This window comes from Balaenoptera acutorostrata, chromosome 11 (genome assembly GCF_949987535.1).
Source record: "Balaenoptera acutorostrata chromosome 11, mBalAcu1.1, whole genome shotgun sequence".
NCBI classification, from domain to species: Eukaryota; Metazoa; Chordata; class Mammalia; order Artiodactyla; family Balaenopteridae; genus Balaenoptera; species Balaenoptera acutorostrata.
This window is the reverse complement of record NC_080074.1, coordinates 84,776,329-84,796,294: the sequence shown is the minus strand read 5'-3', so window position 1 is coordinate 84,796,294 and position 19,966 is coordinate 84,776,329. Positions and strand designations below refer to the sequence as shown.

The 19,966-nt window shown below is 37.8% G+C and overlaps 1 protein-coding gene across 3 annotated transcripts in view; it reads right to left on the bottom strand.

Moving 5' to 3' along the window:
* The window catches only part of ITPR2 (inositol 1,4,5-trisphosphate receptor type 2), a 521,140-nt gene that overhangs the window by 238,957 nt on the left and 262,217 nt on the right, over positions 1-19,966 (bottom strand). For all 3 annotated transcript variants that reach the window (XM_057555894.1, XM_007194868.3, XM_007194867.3), the window contains exons 33-34: positions 8,565-8,693; positions 7,057-7,177 (exon numbers count right to left, since the gene is read on the bottom strand). In XM_057555894.1, coding sequence (XP_057411877.1) covers positions 7,057-7,177; positions 8,565-8,693 — 250 coding nt within the window. The remainder of the gene's footprint in view (positions 1-7,056; positions 7,178-8,564; positions 8,694-19,966) is intronic.

The following is a 19,966-nucleotide window of genomic DNA, read 5'->3' as shown; positions in this document are numbered from 1 at the left end:
GGTACTTAGTTTTATTCTGCTTTGTGATTTCCATACATGTTACATCTACCCCCAATGTACTAGAAATTCATTGAGGGCAGGAAATATTGTTTGACAGACTGCATTTCCCTAACAACTAGAATAATGCCTTTCAGATAATGATGGTTCATTATAAATAGTTGAATTAATAAATAAGTGAAAACCTTTATAAGATTTTGCCTTATCTTCTGATCATTCATATTTAATTTTTTTAAAGTAATAATGGAGGGACTTCCCTGGCGGTCCAGTGGTTAAGACTGTGCGCTTCCACTGCAGGGGGCACAGGTTCGATCCCTGGTCGGGGATCTAAGATCCCACATGCCGTGCAGCACAGCCATAAATTAATTAATTAGTTAATTAATAATGGAGTTTTTATATTTCCATTATTACTTTAAAACCATAATTACAGGGATGTATTATGTCAAACTCTTTATACTATAAGCCATAACATCTAGATAGATGAAAATAGACATGTTTGTTTTAATAGAGACTGAATTTCTCTTCTCAAAGAATTAATGATTTATACACGTTCAAATTTGGGGGGGAAACAATTGGCTTGAAGATTGATGTTCATTATTCAAACCATTTGTAAAAGATATTTTACAGAATTTCCATGTGGAAAAAATGATTATGTTTCCAACAAAGTACCTAATATTAATCCCCCTAAATCATTTGAAGATTATGAAACACATGGAAAAAAATTCTTTTTTAAGTGAAGTAACATGGGAGTAATCCTTGGATGCTTCTTCTCAAAGTACTTCTAACACGTGCTATTGTATTTTATATAAATGAATAAACTGAGGAACAGTAACTGACCAAGGGCATTAACATCTTGATCAATATTTTGTACCTTAAAGGTATAAAACAATGTTTATTTAAACCGATTTGTGATAGTAGAGCATCACAAATGCCTGCTAGCATGCCAGTCTGGAAGGGGTTCACACCTGCCTGTGTGACCTAGCAAGCTGTCTAACCTTGCTAACCTCATGTCTGCATCTGTAAAATGGGGCTAAGAATTATGTCCACATCACAGGGTTTACCACAATGTCTATCACTAATAAACGCTCTCTACTCCCAGCCAGGTAAGTGCTAATTTAGTAAATACTTTTGCTGTTTTTACTACCTTTTGTGTCCAATGTACAAATATGGAAGAGAATGAAATACTTTTGATGATAGATGAGTTGAACCAATGTACGTGAGAGCACTTTACAAGTTGCAAACTGTTATATAAATGTAACTATAATAGATAATATAATAGCTATTTGCATATATAGGTATATGTTTATTTTATTTTATTTATTTATTTATTTATTTAATTTTATTTTTGGCTGTGTTGGGTCTTCGTTTCTGTGCGAGGGCTTTCTCCAGTTGCGGCAAGCGGGGCCACTCTTCATCGCGGTGCGCGGGCCTCTCACTGTCGCGGTCTCTCCCGCTGCGGAGAATGGGCTCCAGACGCGCAGGCTCAGTAGCTGTGGCTCACGGGCTTAGTTGCTCCGCGGCATGTGGGATCTTCCCAGACCAGGGCTCGAACCCGCGTCCCCTGCATTAGCAGGCAGACTCTCAACCACTGTGCCACCAGGGAAGCCCCAAATATGTTTACCAATTTGTAAATGCACTGAAAATTTGCTTTATAAAAACTAAGTATTCTCCTGACTTGTAATATTTTTCTTTAATATGTATATTATTTGTTTTATAACTATAAATTCTTACATATTTGAATTATAATAATGCCCCTTTGTATTCTTAAAGAGTTGCTGAAACACAAAAATGACCTTGCACCTGAGTTATAAAACTTCAGACAGCTCCCTACCAGCAAGCCAAATTGCCACAGTTCTAGTTTATATGTCAGGGCTTCCTAAGATACGACTTCTGGGGCAACCTGGTAGAGCATAACTTCACACTCAGAGGAACCTGGATTTCAAATCCAAGTCAACTAATTGTTAATCGGGCAAGTTATTTAACCTTTCTATGCCTAAATTTCACTATCTGCGAAATATCTAGCTCATGAATTATTGTCAGTCAAGAACATTCATAAACCGGCTTCATCAGAACCAGACACTTTTAGGCAGTAGTGATCAGTGAATAAAGCAAAGTCCCTGCTTTCATAGATTATACTCTAATAGGAGAAGCTGACAACAAAGAAGCAAACAAACAAACAAACAAGGTGCTTTCAAATAGTGATAAGTGCTAAGACAGTAAGATAGGATGGGGGGAGCTGGAACACTTCACTGAGCACTGAACTTTTGAACATGTGACCAGCTGGGAGATAAGGATCCAAATAGTGGGAACAGCACACGCAAATGCCCTACGATGAGAAAAAGGCTTGTAGATGAGACACAGAAATGAAGGCCAGTGTGGGTGAAGCAGAGCTGAGGGTAGGGAAATGGGGGAAAGCAGTTGTAGACGAAGCTCAGACGATGAAGGGCTTTCTAAGTCATGATAAGGAACAGGAATCTTCAGCGCAATGGAGAGTTCTATATAGGTGAAAGGTATGGTTTAATTTACATTTTAAGATAACTCTAATTATTGTGTAGGGAATGGACTGTAGTGAGACTGGGGTCGAGGTGGGGAGTTCAGTAAGGAGACTCTTCTGTAATCCATGTCAGATTACGGTGTATTTGGACAAGGGTGCCCCACAAGAGAACACAAAAAGATGTATTTTAGAAGTGGAACCAATAGAACTTGCTATTGTATTTAATGCAAGTGAACAAACGGGAAGAATCATATGTGACTCCCAAGGTTTTAAGATTACTAACTGTAAAATAGTTATTCTTTACAATGGGACAAAAATCTGCCTCTTGCAGCTACCATATGTTAATTATAATCCTATTCCTGGGAACCTGTAAAAGAAGTCCATTCGCACCTTGAAATGTTGGAAAATAATTATGTTCCCCCTTGGATTTCTTTTCTTTGTCTAAATATTTCAAATGTTTTCAATCACTACACAGGTGAGATGGGTTTAGATTCCTTTACTACTATGGATGCTCACTTCTGAATGCCTTTCATTTTGGTTATGTGCTTTTCCATAAAGGGCATCCATCAACAAATAAAAAAAGATGTGGTCTACCCATCGCAAAGCAGAATTTGCTTTTCACCTTTTTTATCCTAGACAATAGCTTTTATTAATGTCTTTTTGACAGATACTTCATAGTCACTGTTCCTCAAAATCTAGTAGATTAATACCTATGATGTAAGCTAGGACACAGTAAAGACCATAAGAAAAGTATAAATGGTCAAATGGGGGTGAGTTCAGATCTGGACCTGCGAGTCAGAAATGGCTTTTATGGAGGAATTTGAACAAAGAATTTTTCTGAGTAATGGAAAAGATGCTGAGAGATGGCAATGGTGGAAATTGGAGAAAGAAAGTTATAGTGTGAGCAATGCCTGGGGCATAATAGCTCAGTTTGCTGGGCAGGGGTGAGAAGCAGTGAGCAAGGTCAAAAGAGGAGGGAGGGCTGTGGAGGCCACAAACATTGCGAAGAGGAATCCATCCTTAGTTTGTTAGACAAAGGTATGCTGCTGAAGGCTGAGGGCTTTGTTGTTGATGTTTTTGAACCAACAGAGAGAATTTCACTTCAAGAAGATTATTCTGATAGCAGATTTATTTAAGTGAAGAAAGACAGAAGGAAAGAACATTGAATGCCTACAGTGGTCCAAACAGGAAGCAAAGAGGGGTCAAACTAGGCCATTATGGAGGAGAAGGAGGGGGAAGTACAAATGCGGGGGATAGCGGGAATGGGATCTCCATGGCTTCCTAACTGTTCAGGTGGAAACGACAAACAAGGAAGCAGAAGAAAACACGCTTGCCATTTGCAGCAACATGGACGGACCTAGAGATTATCATACTAAGTGAAGTAAGTCAGACAGGGAGAGACAAATATCATTTGATATCACTTCTATGTGGAATCTAAAATAGGACACAAATGAACTTATTTACAAAACAGAAACAGACTCACAGACAGAGAAAACAAATGTATGTTTACCAAAGGGGAAAGGGGTAACAGAGGGATAAATTAGGAGTTTGGGATTAACAGATACACAGTACTATATATAAAATAGATAACCAACAAGATCCGACTATATAGCACAGGGAACTATATTCAGTATCCTATAATAAACCAGAATGGAAAAGAATATGAAAAAGAATATGTATATTTATGTATAACTGAATCACTTTGCTATATACCTGAAACATTGTAAATCAACTATATTTCAATTAAAAAAAATTCTCACAAACATAAAACAGATTTTATACCAATACATCACTCTTCCAAACCTACCCTGATTGTAGACTTAGATATAATTATTTTTCAAACTTCCTATCACATATGTCTTTTAGCATACAAAGAGACTAAAATTTAGAGACTAAATTATGTTAAATCATAAACAGTCGAGGATATGGTAGAAAACGGAATGAAAGAATCTTTAGACTGATCCAGTTTCAGTGACTGTTTTAAACCCCCAAAGCTCTGCTATCCTGCTCTGCAAGAGCTGATGTGAGTACACAGGGAACACCACTAATGTAGCAACTTGCAACTCGGAGGGAAAGCACGGCATGGAATCTCACTTGTGGCTCAAAGCTCTTCGTCTCTCAATTTGTAAGTGGTGTGAACAGCATGCCCTCTGTGCCCCGGGTGGGGCCGACTGGTGTTTTCCCTCATTGCATTTGCTACGTACTGAGGGAGGAAGAGCAGGAGGAAAAAAGGGGAGGAGGAAGAGGAGCAGGGGAGAGAAAGCAGGAAGAAGATGAAGAAGAGGGAGGACTGCCTTAAAATGTAAAATACAGAAATATACTTGGCAGCAAACACAATGTATTCCTATGTAAAATAAATAGCATCATCATATTTCTTTGCTTTTCCTTCAGATTTTATTTTTTGATGGTTAGTATATTTCCCAGCTGATTTGGTCCAAATGAAGATGCTTTTAGTACTGCTTTATCATAACTTGAAAAGTATATTATTAAGAACTTGGAAGTTACATGAAAGCAAGAACCACAGAACCAGACTTGACTTATAATTCCACCAGCCAGAGATACCAGTGTTATTTCTTTATTGATATCCTGCCGGACATTTTGCTATGTGCAACTTTTTAAAATAAAATGTAGGTTCTCTTCTGTGTCCTTCTTTATTTTTGGCAATGCATATGGTGGCCTCTTCCTTTATCTCTTCCCTTCCCTTCCTGAACTATTGTGTCCTAAACCCTGGAGGAGGAGCAGAGCAAAGTCAAGTGCCAGCGCTGGACAAGGAGCGTTAGGGGCCGAGGTGGTCCAGAGCATTCGAGCCCAGAAAGGAGTGGAAGGCATGTGCACAGGCGGCTGCCGGGAGTGGAGAATCAGACTTGAGTCGGGCGAGGAGGGCGTCCACGGCAGGGGACAGCTTGGCACCATGTCAAAGGTGATAAGGGTATTCATGCAAACGAGTGACCCAGCACAGACTCAGAGGCCACCCGGGAAGAGAGGCCGCCCCTCAGAGCAGCAGGGTGACATGGCCTGTGGCAACCAGTGGGAACTGCAGGAAGGTGGCAAAGGCCAAGCTGCCAGAGGATGCATCTTTGTGGGGTGTGGCCGTACATGGGGTGCCTAAGCCCGACGGGGCCGTGACGAGGGGAGGGTGTGTGCAAAGGAGGGGTCTCGGATGTAAAGCATTAAAATTATAATTTTGAGGAGAACTGGCATCCTTACACGTTGAATTTTTAAATCCAGAAATAGTATAAAACTCTCCATTTATTAAAATCTTTCATATCCCTCAAAATAGCAATATAATTTTATTCTCTTGTGTTTCTTAAGTTTTCTCTTAAGTAATTACTATTTCTATTGCTGTTGTGACATATCTTTTTCACATTTTTTCTCCCTTTTGGATATATAGAAAGTCTACCAAGTTTAATTCTTATTTATAATTAATCACCTAGATGAACTGTATTAATCTATTAGTTCTAATAATTTTCAATTGATCCTCTTGGGTTATAACTGCTTTTGAATGTACTCAAATTAAAATTGCACCATCATTAAAGTTTGTTAATATTCAATTACTTAAACCAAACTGCAGATGGGGAGAAAAGACTAAAAATATTTTACGTGGTCACTAATTAGTTAAACCATTTATTCATTTATCAAATATTTACTGAGCACATATCATAACCCTGGCCAAGTTACCTAATCTAGATAATTCTGTTTCCTCAACTGTAAAATGTAAATAATCAACGAGCCTACCTAAGGATTAAATGAGATAATACGTGTGAATTGCTTAGCATTGCAAATGGTGTGCACTGACAACTGTCAGCAGTGATGATGACCACGATAATGAAACACACTATAAGCTGCCCTTCCCGATGCCTGCAGAACCACCTCTAGTTGAGAGAATGATCCAGCTCCTCTGTTTGTTTTTTGAAGTCCAGCCCAGTCTATATTTCTTTTCCCTCCTCCTTTCTGACAGCCCTAATTAACTTTATTAAAAAAAAAAAAGAGGACTCTATGAGAAATTCTTCCTACAATGTACTAACCTTCCCTTAGCTGTTATCCCCTTGCATTCCATTTTATTTGGAATTTCTGAAGCCTTGTATGCATAACAGAGCCTCAATGAATACTGACGAATTTCACACAAAATTAGAAAACTAAAAACCCCTCAGAAAGTCCTCCTGCTACATGAAGATGTTAATAAATCAGGCTACTTAACAGACAAGACAATTCCATAATGAAATCTGAGATAACAATTAAACTAAACTCATTTGTGTAATATCTTACTGAGCTATATTAAAGCACCATATGCAATATTAAATTTAAGGTTAGAAATATAATAATTTAAAAATAAATAAATATATTTTAAAATATTTAAAAAGAAGAAATATAACAATTATATTCCCCTCCCAAAAAGGATGCAGTTTCAGAGTCATTTGCTGATCACTGATCTTCAGCTTTACAGAAACCACACCTGCTCTCTTTTTAAGTTGAAAACTGGAAAGCTACTTGTATTGCCTATTAGCCAAAAGCCTGATTTCTTTCACAGAATGTGAAAATAAGTAAAATCCGACACTCTGACTTACCCACTTCAGCCAAAGTTCTGATACAGGACTCCACCGAGGCTTTCTGTGCTGGATTGGGCCAGGTGCAATTGTAAATTCTGAAGGCAGACTGGAGCAGCTGAATAAAAACTGGCTGATGTGTCTGAGAACAGAAAGAAAAGAGGCAAACAGGTCACTAAACCATTAACACTCCTGATGCAGTATCTATGCATTATCAAAAAAGGCCCACCAAAATAAAATACAGTCTTGCCTTTTAAGTTTCAGCGCTACTTAATGAACATCTCACTCAACAAATATTTATTTTGTACCCATCTCATGACAGCCACCACACCAGACACTACAGAAAATTGATTATTTTAACTATATTCTTAATCAGGAAAATATGCCATTTCTTCTTTTTTTTTATTTTAATTTTTATTTATTTATTTTTATTTTTTTTCACACACACACACACACACACTGTATTTTATTTTTACAAGAGATAAATAGACTGACACCAAGCATTGTACATGGATGCCCACAACATAAGCAACAATGATTGCAATATGGCATTTCTTGAAACCAATGACATGGATTTAAATATATTTTTACAATCTCTGGTTTATTTCCGAGTATAAATAGAGCAGGCATTTTGGGTTTGTTTGTTTCACTGATTGTATGTTTTGGTTTCATATGATCAGCAAGTAGAGGAGACAACAATTTTGACCTACAAAAACAATTTTACATGATTCTCATAGTTCATTCGAAAGTTTTCCCTAAAAAAAGTATAACTGAAATAATACTTTTATAAGAGCAATACACAATCACTGTAGAATATTTGGCAACCATACAAATGAAAATCACCAATAATCCTAACATGGAGAGATAATAGTATCAACATTTTTAAGATAATTACTTCCTGAGTTTTCTTATGTATATATGCACATATATTCTTTACACGCACAAACCTGGATGATATTATGATGCAATTTTGTGGCCTGTTTCACTTCATATTGCTTCATGATCATTTTCCTTAGGCATCAATTTTTCTTTTAAAACATGATTTTTAATTGTTATATAATAAGCCATCTACAGATATACCATAATTTATTTAGCTATTCCTCTGTTTGTGGACATTTAAGGTTGATGTCAATTTTTAAGTATTATAAACACTTCAGTGAAAATCTTAGTATATAAATCCCTGCTAACTCCTTCAGGATTTACTAAACTGGAATTATTGAGTCAAAATGTCTATCCATTTAAAGAATCATTATCAGTTATTTCGACACTTGGCAGTCGATCTATAGATATGAAAGTTCCTATTTTGCTTAGAGGGAGAGCAAAAATAATTCAGTTTGAAGATGGAGCCTCTTTATTTAAAATAAAGTTTGGGAAACTCAGAAAGGGGCATAATAGTAAATAATAGGAAAGAAAAGTGATCTTGAGAAGTGTAGGAAAGGACTTCCTGGCCTATTAAAGTTTTCTACACTCAAATAAGGTACAGAAATTCTGTGTGACAGACTTCTTTTGTACATGTTTGTTTATATTACCTGCAGGCTGGTACTGTTGTCTGAAAAGGGAGAATTAAAAAAGCCGCTCACAATGTTCATTATTGACTCAGTAACACACTTCTCCAAAAAGGTGTCTGCGTGTTTCCTGTCTGTAGTTGTGTTGCAAACCTGGAGAGAAAAACACAACAACTCAATGTGTTCTAGCACATCTTTGAATTATAAATCAATACTGGAACCTTCTAACAATTGTCCTGAAATGGTTGTTTATAACATTTCTTCTGCTTTTGAAAGTTGCTTTGAATAAAAACATTTCTGGGACTTCCCTGGTGGTCCAGTGGTAAAGAATCCGCCTTCCAATGCAGGGGAGACGGGTTCGATCCCTGGTCGGGGAACTAAGATCTCACATGCCGTGGGGCAACTAAGCCCACGTGCTGCAGCTACTGAGCCCACGTGCTCTGGAGCCCGCACGCCACAACTAGAGAAGAGAAAACCTGCATGCCACAACTAAAGAGAAGCCTGCGCACCAAAATGAAGAGCCCTGCACCGCAATGAAAGATCCCGCATGCCACAACCAAGACCCGATGCAGCCAATAAATAATTAAATAACTAAATAAATATACTTAAAAAAGAATTTCTGCCTGAAATCCATTCAAAGTTTATCATTCTGTAGTAGTTTCACCTTTAAGTTTGGTTGCCATTTCATCCTTGGGCCAGAATTCTTTCACAGACCCCAGCCCCTTCTTCCAGATCTGCTTCTCCCTCCTCCTGCACAGAACCTTCTCCCTCCATCCTCAAGCCTAGCTTTGCTGGAAAATACTTTTCCACTTGATGTGAGGAAATCAAAGAGGAAACAGTCATTATAAGTACCAGAAAGTGGTGAAGGTGATTAATGGTGGCTCATATCTCTATACATTTTCACCTCTAATACCTGGCTCAGATTGGAGGATGCAAACAGAAAATATTTGGAGAGGAAAACAGAAAGATAAGAAGAGGTCAAACCTTTGCCAGCGATTTTGACTTGTTCGTCCCCAGATTATCTGGGAAGCATGGAGGGTGTGTTCGTGCCTTCTTCTCAGAGTTGGCTAAGCAAGAAGACAGGACACTAGAGCAAAGGGAACATCAGCAAAGAACATGGGCTCTGACCTTTATGTGGGATTAAATGAGGCTGTAATTGGTCATTCTGCTAAACAAACTGTAAATTTCCAAACATGTCAGGGTTGACAAATTGCAAAAGCTAAGATACACGATTAAAACCGAATGAAAAAAAGTTGGGTGGTGAAAAAAAAAGAACACGGAGATAAAAAAAGAAGTGAGTGAGGGAGAACATAGGGTGTGAGGAAAGACTCAAGAACTGGGCAGAGTAAGAATGTTTAAATATCCACAAGATTACAGTGGGTCAGTATGGTGGCCAGATGTTCCAGATGTTCTTAGACAATTCGAATTTTTATGTAAGTTTTTTATTCTTTTCAATAGGTGATTAATCAAGAGTAAGGAAACGTAATTTAATCTGACATTGCTTTAAAACCCTGCACGCAAATAAAATCACCAAAAACTCCCTCCTCAAACCATGTGTCCCAATGTTTCAGTTTGGAAAATAACAGTGTTTGCTGAATGGAGAGAGAAGAAAGAGCACAGGGTCTGTTTTGCTTCTAAGTCGCTTCCCGTCAGGGGCAGCTCACTTTTTCCCCATCTATTAAATGACACCTACCTGACAGGGGTGTTATCAGAACTAAAAGGTTTTTAGTGTGTCTAATCCCATAGTTACTGTAGAGGACGATGCAATTAAAGAAAATAAATTATGTCAAGTTATGTTATCTTTTATATTGTTTCAGCACATAACATAATGCGTGGTAAATACAAAATGTTCAATAAATGTGAATAGAATGAACCAATTAATTTTTTTAAAATGAAAGAATAAGAGGGAATAAGAAAGGACTCATTTTATCTTAGTTTAACTAAGGGTTAGACTCTATTTGTGGAATATTAAACCTCAGATTAAAATTTAATGTGGTCCCAGATCTAATATAAAATTGATTTTCCCATGATGGATATTAAGTAGGATTTATTTCATTTAGTATCTTTCAGCACTGGCTTTTATGGTGAATTTTTCTGATACATAGGAAAAAAATATATTAAAGTTGAGTAAGTAGTTGAACAATTCTACCATAACCAGCCCAGGGAAGCTTCTTCCTCATCCAGTGACATTTCACACAATTGAACGGGGCTTTCTGGAGCTACTGTAGAAGAATCACACTACATTACCTGCAACTGATCATTTGCTAAAGAACCCCACAGATTTGCTTTAGTCAGTGGATTAATTAATAAAAGTTATCTATAATACTTCTAGATGAAGGCTTTCCTCAAAATCCTGGTCGTGGAAATTCTGGGTTTACACAACTCCGTGGAACCTATTCCTCAATTCATTTGTACAAGAAATTCAAATAATGTTCAAGATACTTTTTATGCCCCAGATGAATGACAACTTTTTCACCTCTAGAGCCTGTATCTTACACTGTAATATTATGGACAGGCAAGAGATAAGGAAGCCACTTTTTAAATTAAAGTCCTTAAAAACTTTTCAGGAAATAAGGAACCTAATTATTAGCAATATTTCTTTATCTTGTCTTTTATTTATTTTTACTGTTTCTTTCCAATAAAGATTAGAAATGGCTCAAATAAAATTTCATCATATTAAATTAATTTTTATGTGTAATACATGTATTTTTAAAGTTTCTATCTGTTTGCAGATATTATTCACATACCATTATTTCCTATCAAACATTCCCACGTGCCATCATTATTTAAACACTTTTTTCAAAACGCTATATTTATTCCATCACTCTAATGCACCATCATGCTTTAATCCATTTTTGGAATGAGTTTAGGTATACGTAGCTAAAAAATACAAATCATTTTCTTATTTTCTTAGCTATTTCTTTCTTGCAAGTCTTTTATGTGATTCCCCCCCCCCGCCCCCCGATTATTGCTATTATACAGGATTATGCAAAATTATTATTTTTACTTTTCAGATTTTGGGGGTATATTTCACCAAAAGAGGAATCACCAGATGAGGGTGTATAGACAGTTCTGTACTACTTGCTGGGCTCATCCTCTAAAATAATAAATTTACAATGATATCAACAACCTATCTGTGCATACACAGGATGTTCCTTCATTACCATCCACTAGCTCCGGCTTTCGGGCTCTGGTTAGGTTCAGCTGATGCGAGGCACTGACAGGAGATCACAGAGTGGAAGAGAAAGAAGTCAGGTACCTACTCTGCCTCTGCCTCTACCTGCATCCCCATCTCCATTCTCCTCGTTGAGGCTTCAGCAGTGTCTGTGTCTCTGGGTATAGCTTCTGCTGGAGCCCTTCTGCAATGTCTCCAAGTTCTCTCTGGGCTCTGGTAGCACTGGTGCCACCCTTGCCCCTTCAGGCCTGGGGTGGAAATAGCTTTGCATTGTTACCAATTCCTGGATGCTTCCCTGTCACTGCTGGTTCCTTTAACCCTTCCCACACCTCTTGGAGTGTGCCATGTGTTTGCTGCTAGAACTGTTATCTCTGTAAATTATAATTATTTTTGCCAGTTTAATGATACCTAAAAGTTATTTTATCTGGCATTTCTGACATTGCTAACAAGGCAGGGCATTTCTCACATAATAATTTCATGTCTATATTTTGTCACGTAGAGATGATTCAAACCCTCTAAACCACTTTAAAATGAAACATGGATAATGACTCTATATTACGTATCAGTAAACATATTTTACATAATAAACTTTTCAGCAGTCATTTCACATGTATTTTCACATTCTGACTCTTCAGAATATTCCTTTCATTACATTTCATGGTGTAAAATAATTTTTAGCATTCAGGCACTATTTTTTTTTATTTGGGTCATTTCCATTTGTTTAATATAAAGAAGGAAAAATCCCTTCCACAAAAGAAAAGAATATTCTGTACATTTTTGTTCTAGCTTTTTTTTGGGAGTCCTTCTCCCATCTCCATCCACATCTTGACTCCTACTTAACTTTTTAAGCTATCTGAATTTGCTGCTGTAGGTGACCTGATTTATGCATTCTGATTAGTTTTTGTCCATACTGATATCCAACTGTCCTCCAAACACTGATTTAATAGTAATTTCTTGCCTCACTCTCAGGTTACTTGAATTTTATCTTATAGTGTATCACTAATCACTGTTTAAATCTCTCCTCCTATCTCTGGTATACTCCATGTATCATTATTTTTTAAGTATTTTAATTCAATTCTATAAGAATGAAATGATTTTCAATTTGTAATGTGTTTTACACTGGAAAAACAAGTCTACCTTCATTGTCCTTTCCAAGAAAAAAAAAAAAATCACCTTTTGAAATATCTTCCCTTTTCTGCTTCCAGATGAATTTTACTACGTATCTGTAAAATTTCATGGACTATCACTTAGGGACATAAATTGTTAAATTAAAACTATTAGACTAGGAGTTAGAACAGTGAACCAAACCAAACAAAGTCCCTACTCTACTGGAACTCTGATTCTAATTCAAGAGAGACACACCATATACAAATTAACAAACGTATAAGTGGTAAAAATAGAGCAAATAAATAGACTTTCAGAAAAATAAAGAGCAAGTAGTGCAGGCAATACAGCAGGAGGAGTAGGTACGGGGAAGGATTACTATTTTATCTAAATTGCTTGGAGAACTTCTCTGTATAAGGTAACATTTTAACAAAGAACCGAAGGAAGTGAGGAAATAGCCATGGAGGTTTCTGGGGGAAGAGCAAGTAAAAATCTGTCTCCACCATTAGAATATAAGTCCCTAGACACCAGGAGCTGCTCTGTCTTGCTCCCCACTGCACATGCAGTACCTTAGCACATAGTAGGTATTTAAAATTATTGCTTGAACAAATAAACATTAAGCGTAATTTCTAGATATAATTATTTCTGAGATTTCTCCCCTTGTATATATGATGTCCCTTCTCTCTTCTGCTCTAAAAGTGACTGTTACTCTTCCAAAGATGACAGATGGGGTTAAATAAGTTATCATATATACACTGGAGCAGCCCTGTCCAAGAGGACTTTCGGCAATGATGGAAATCTTCTATATCTGGGATGTCCAAGATAGTAACCACTAGACATGTGCTTATTGAGCACTTGAAATGGTTTTTTAAATTTTATTTTATCTAATTAAAATTTAAATTTAAATGTGGCAAGTTGCTACCCTAACGGATAGGGCAGCTCTCGCCAGTAATATACTTTTGATCATACAGACCACGGAATACAAATCTTAAAAATCATTTTTTTATTCCTCATAGGCAGTAAAAATGTTCTTATAAATATCTGAGGTGATACCTCATATTTATTTTAATTTGCATTCCTTTATTTATGAGGCCAAAACTTTTCCAAACATTCGCTTTTAATATCTCCTTTTTATGTGAGTCACCTCTGCCTACACTTTCTTAGAATTTTAAATTCATTTTTTTAAAAGGTAATATATACTGATGTTAAGAAAAATATTAACTGTAGGAACCCTGTGAAAAATAGAAAAATACAAAATGGAAAACAAAAATTATCCATAATCTTAAAATCCAAACAAAACCATGGTTAACATCTTGGAATCTTTTCTTCTAATCTTTTTGCTCCTATATATTTTACATAATGGAAATAATTCTGGATAACCAGTTTTTGATTCCGCTTTTAATACTCATCACTCAATCATTAGCACTTCTCATATCATTAAAAATCTTCAAAAAATAATCAGTGATACTATAACTTCAATCTTATAGATATATCATAATTTGTTGAACCATTTCTCTATTATTAAATATGTAAACTCTTTCCTACTGTATTTTATTATAAAAGTATGTTGAACTTCCTTGCCCATAAATCCTTGATATCATTTCTAATTATTTCCTAAGGACAGATTCTTGGAAGGTAAATTACTTGACACATTAAAAAGGTATGAAGGCTTTTTTTAATGTACTACCAAAATGCTTTTCAAAAAGCATAAATTTACTCTCATCAGCAAGGTATGTGAACCAACATTTAATATTATCGTTTTACTTTTATCTTTTTACTCTTAAACTTTGACAGTTAGAAATTAGATCTTATTTTCCTTTGTATTTTCTTAAAATTATTAACAGTCGACTATTTTCTCAGGGATTTACTTGTATGTCCTCCTCTATAAATCATGAATGCCTGCATTTGGCTCATATTAGCATTAGATTGTTATAGTGCTTTTCTGATCTATCTATCTATCTATTTATATGTTCTTTGTATAAAGGTTATTAGCTTTTTTTTAATGTAGAGTAACTTTTTCTATTTTGATGTTCTTTTATTTTTATGATGTTTTTATATACTTAAGTTTTAAATTTTCAAATAGTGAAACGTTTTTTCCTTAGCTAATTTCATCTATTGCTCTTATGCTTAAAAATAACTCTCATCCAAAGACAGACAAATATCCACCTACACTTCCAACCATTTTTATCATTTCACATTTATCTCTAAAATCTATTGCAATTTACGCTAATGTATGATGTGAGGACATGAACTGAGTTCATTTCACCCCAAATAGCCAGGGTCTTCAAATGTCATTTTGATTTAGTTCAAATCAACAATTTTTATTGAATGCCCATATTCCATGCCAAGGACATTCTGTGTACCTGGGATCCATCAGTGGATGGATCAACAACAAAATATATAAAAATCGCAACCCTAATGGAGTTTATTATTATTAATTTAATAATCAAGGGGTAGGCAAACTATCATGGGTCAAATCTAGCCATATCTATTTATTTATATATTGTCTATGACTCCTTTCCCTTTAGTAATTGTTATAAGAGCTGTGATAGTAGCCTGAAAAACTATCACAATCTTCACAGAAAATGTCTGCTGATCACCGGAAATAACCCATCACTTCCCTACTAATAGGTGATAATTTCTTTATTATATATTAATATTTTACATAAGTAAAAATCTTTTTCTGGCTATTTATTCCATTCCATTGACATGCCCACTTAATTCTATGCTAAAACCACACAATTTGTTTTCAAATTCACTTTTTAAATATTTTTAACTTCAGATGATATTTATTTATTTATTCCACAAATACTGGGAATTCCCCGGTTGGGACTCAGTGCTTTCACTGCCACGGCCCGGGTTCAGTCCCTGGTCGGGAAACTGGGATCCCGCGGGCCACATGGTGCAGCCTAAACAAACACATAAATAATAACACAAATACTGAGTGTCTACTATGTGTGAGACGCTGTTCTAGGTCAGCTATGCAGCAGTGGACCAAACAGACAAAATCTCTGCCCTTGTTTTGTTTCAGTAGAAACAAACACAAATACATATAAAAACATCAGGTGGGGATAAAATGAAGCAAATGAAAGAGGGACAGAAGGAAGACATTGTTACTTTACACCAGGTAGTCAGCCAAGGCCGCTCTGAAGACTTTAGGCAACGACCTGAAAGAAGTCACGAGGATGGAGGGTACCTGGGGGATGCGTGCATCCCAGGCAGGTGCAAAGATGCTGAGATAAGAGTGTGTTTGCCATATCTGAGGAGCAGCAAGAGGCCACCAGATGAAGCAGAGAGCTAGGTAGGGGGAGAACAAGAGGACACTGGGAAGTGAGGGCAGGGATGGGGGTGTTTGTTGGACAGGGGAGAGCCCAATCATGTAGTGGTTTTACTCTGTGAGGAATCTGAGCAGAGGAGTGACCTGAACCAGAGTTCTTCCTCTTTTTTAATCATTATAGCTGCTGTATAGAGAACAGATGATGAAGGGAGGGGGCAAGAGTAGAACCAGGGAAAACAGGTTATGAGGCTACTGAAGTTATCCAGATGAGAGTTAATGGTACCTTCTTGCAGGGTGGCAGTGATCAAAGTATTCAGAGGTAGTCAGATTTTGAATATTTTAAGGTTAAAGCTTGCAGAATTTGCTAAAGGATTAAATTGAAGAGCAAGAAAATAAGATTTACAGATGACACCAAGATTTTTATGCCTGAATGCCTAGACTGAATGATGGAATTGCCGTTTACTGAGATACAAATGACTTGAGAAGGAATTAATTGTAGTGGGCCATGAAAGTGAATGAAGAGTTTGAGCTTCGATAGCCAACTGGAGATGTCACGTGGGCAGTGAGATATGTGAGACTATCAGGGGAAGGACCCAAGCTTCAACCAGCCTGGGATTAAAGTTAGGAGAGTGGATGAGATCAGCAAGCAAGTGACTGTAGACAGAGAAGGGAGCAAGTCTAAGGTTTAAGCCTGGCACATTTCAATATTTAGAAGCTGGGAAGATTTGGAGGAAGCAGCAAAGGAGATTGAAAGGGAGTGGCCAGTGAGGTGGGAGCAAACAGAGAGCAGGGCTGATACCCTGGGGGCCAAGTGAGGACAGGTTTCAAGAAGGAACCGATCGGGTCTTCCCTGGTGGCGCAGTGGTTGAGAATCTGCCTGCCAATGCAGGGGACACAGGTTCGAGCCCTGGTTTGGGAAGATCCCACATGCTGCGGAGCAACTAAGCCCATGTGCCACAACTACTGAGCCTGCACGTCTGGAGCCTGTGCTCCGCAACAAGAGAGGCTGCGATAGTGAGAGGCCCACACACCGCGATGAAGAGTGGCCCCCGCTTGCCGCAACTAGAGAAAGCCCTCGCACAGAAACGAAGACCCAACACAGCCAAAAATAAATAAATATATAAATAAATTAATTAATTAATTAATTAATTTTAAAAAAGTGAAATTCTTAAAAAAAACAAAAAAGAAGGAACCGATTAACTATGATAAATGCTGAAGTTGACTTGAAGAGCAGAACAGGGGCCAACCAATCATCAATCAAAAAGAGCCAAACAAGTGCTCATTCCACCTGGGCACCATCAGTATAATTCAGCATGAAAACTGAGGAGAAAAACAGAATTACAACTGAGGGAAAGGTGCTACACACAAAATAATATTTACAGAATATTTACACTCTTCACTTGCCTACAATGCTAGCTAATAAGGGCATATTCAAAGAAGGCTGTAGAATGAGACTTTTCGACGGCTCGCTCAACTTCAGAAAGTGAAGAAAATAATGGAATCTACTCATCAAGGAAAGAAAACCTATACAATCCTATCAAATTAGAGAATCTAGAAAGTGTGTTTCAAAGTACATATAAATTTATCTTTACTTCCATCTCCTACCTATTTGGTAAGCTAAACAAAGGGAGAGAATGCTCAAGTGATCTATTTGGAAATGAAATACTCTGATTTGTCTTGTTTAGGGATGACTGATGGGGCAATGACATGACACTGTGTTAGGTGTGTCTCTAAGTTATCCCCCAGTCTAATTTCATCTGCCAGTATATCACTTAGGGTATTGCTGGCCACTACAGAATCTTGAAATTGATAGCAAAATTGAGAACACCTTCAAAAGAAAAGGGAGTCTGAGGCTAACACAGACCACAGCCCACCCCCGTCCGAATGCTTTCTAATAATGACTCAAATCCCCTGACTTTGCAACAAGAATCAGTTACGAAGGAAAAGAAAAGCATTTCTGCCCTACAAACACCAATTTTAGCTGCACTGGCACAGAGATCAAAGTGGGCTGTCGTTAAATGCTCTAAAGGACAGTAGAACAACTATTCATGTATCTAACAGCTTTGCTGCCTATCTAAATCTGGTATATTTACAGGACATGGATGCAGTCTCTGTCAGAAAATCAGAATAGAGTAAGTACGTGAAACAATCTAGTGCAAATAAACAAATAAAAATAAATAAAATTAATAAAAATTAAAAATAAACAAATTTAGTTCATTAAAAACAGTCTTTCAGAAAGCTTTTCTTATATGGGTCTTAACAAGATAAAAGACAAGGGGGTACAAACAGGAAAATGAAAGATACTAATTAAGGGGGCTCTTTAGAGAGCTTTACCAAGAGCAAACAAAAAGAACTTGGTGGTGCTGACTCCTGAGAAACATGAGGAGAAAGGTGGAAGGTGGTATGAGGGCCACTGCATATTAATAGTTCATTTGCCTTCTAAATAGGATTGCTTTCCAAATTTTTACTAAAATAACCATCTGCCATGTGCTGGCTGGACCCTGCCTGAAGCACTAGGTTGCATCCCAAATGCCATACGTTTAAAACACTGACAAATTAGAGAGAACTCAAAAGTGTACTGAAAACAAGGAGCCCAGAAGCCTTAACAGAAGAGGAACCACTGAAAGTCATGGAGAAAATAATGGGAGACATGATGGCTGTCGTGACACATTTGAGAAGCTATTGTGGAAAGAGCCCTGCATTAGGCTGCCACAGACCTCCCTGCTCTGTTACTAGCCAGGTGAGTCACTCCATGTTAGCAAATTAATCTCTCCGGAACTCGGGAGCAAAATTATGAGGTCAGCCTAGATGATCTTAAGTTCCTTTAAGTTGAATAATTTTATCATTTCAAACTAGATCACCAGCGAGGAGAATAGTAAACACCCACATTCTTCCTGAACGGAATCATTCTATGCTGCTATAGAAGGAAAGAATAAGTAAAAATTATAATAGATAAAAATCTGGGGCCCTGAACCAAGATGGCAGAGTAGAAGGATGTGCTCTCACCCCCTCTTGTGAGAACACCAGAATCACAACTAGCTGCTGAACAATCATCGACAGGAAGACAATGGAACTCAACAAAATAGATACCCCACATCCAAAGACAAAGGAGAAGCCACAATGAGACGGTACGAGGGGCGCAATCACAGTAAAATCAAATCCCATAACTGCTGGGTGGGTGACTCACAGAAAGGAGAACACTTATACCACAGAAGTCCACCCACTGGAGTGAAGGTTCTGAGCCCCACGTCAGGCTTCGAACCTGGGAATCCGGCAACATGAGGAGGAATTCCTAGAGGATCAGATTTTGAGGGCTAGTGGGATTTGACTGCAGGATTTCGACAGGACTGGGACAAACAGAGATTCCACTCTTGGAGGGCACACACAAAGTAGTGTGCGCATCAGGACCCAGGGGACAGAGCAGTGGCCCCAGGGGAGACTGAACCAGACCAACCTGCTAGTGTTGGAGGGTCTCCTGCAGAGGCAGGGGGTGGCTGTGGCTCACCGTGGGGACAAGGACACTGGCAGCAGAAGTTCTGGGAAGTACTCCTTGGCATGAGCCCTCCCAGAGTCTGCCATTAGCCCCACCAAAGAGGCCACGTAGGCTCCAGTGTTGGGTTGCCTCAGGCCAAACAACCAAGAGGGAGGGAACCCAGCCCCACCCATCAGCAGTCAAGCAGAATAAAGTTTTACTGAACTCTGACCACCAGAGTAACAGTCAGCTCAACCCACCACCAGTCCCTCCCATCAGGAAACTTGCACAAGCCTCTTAGATAGCCTCATCCACCAGAGGGCACACAGCAGAAGCAAGAAGAACTACAATCTGGCAGCCTGTGGAACAAAAGCCACATTCACAGAAATGGAGACAAG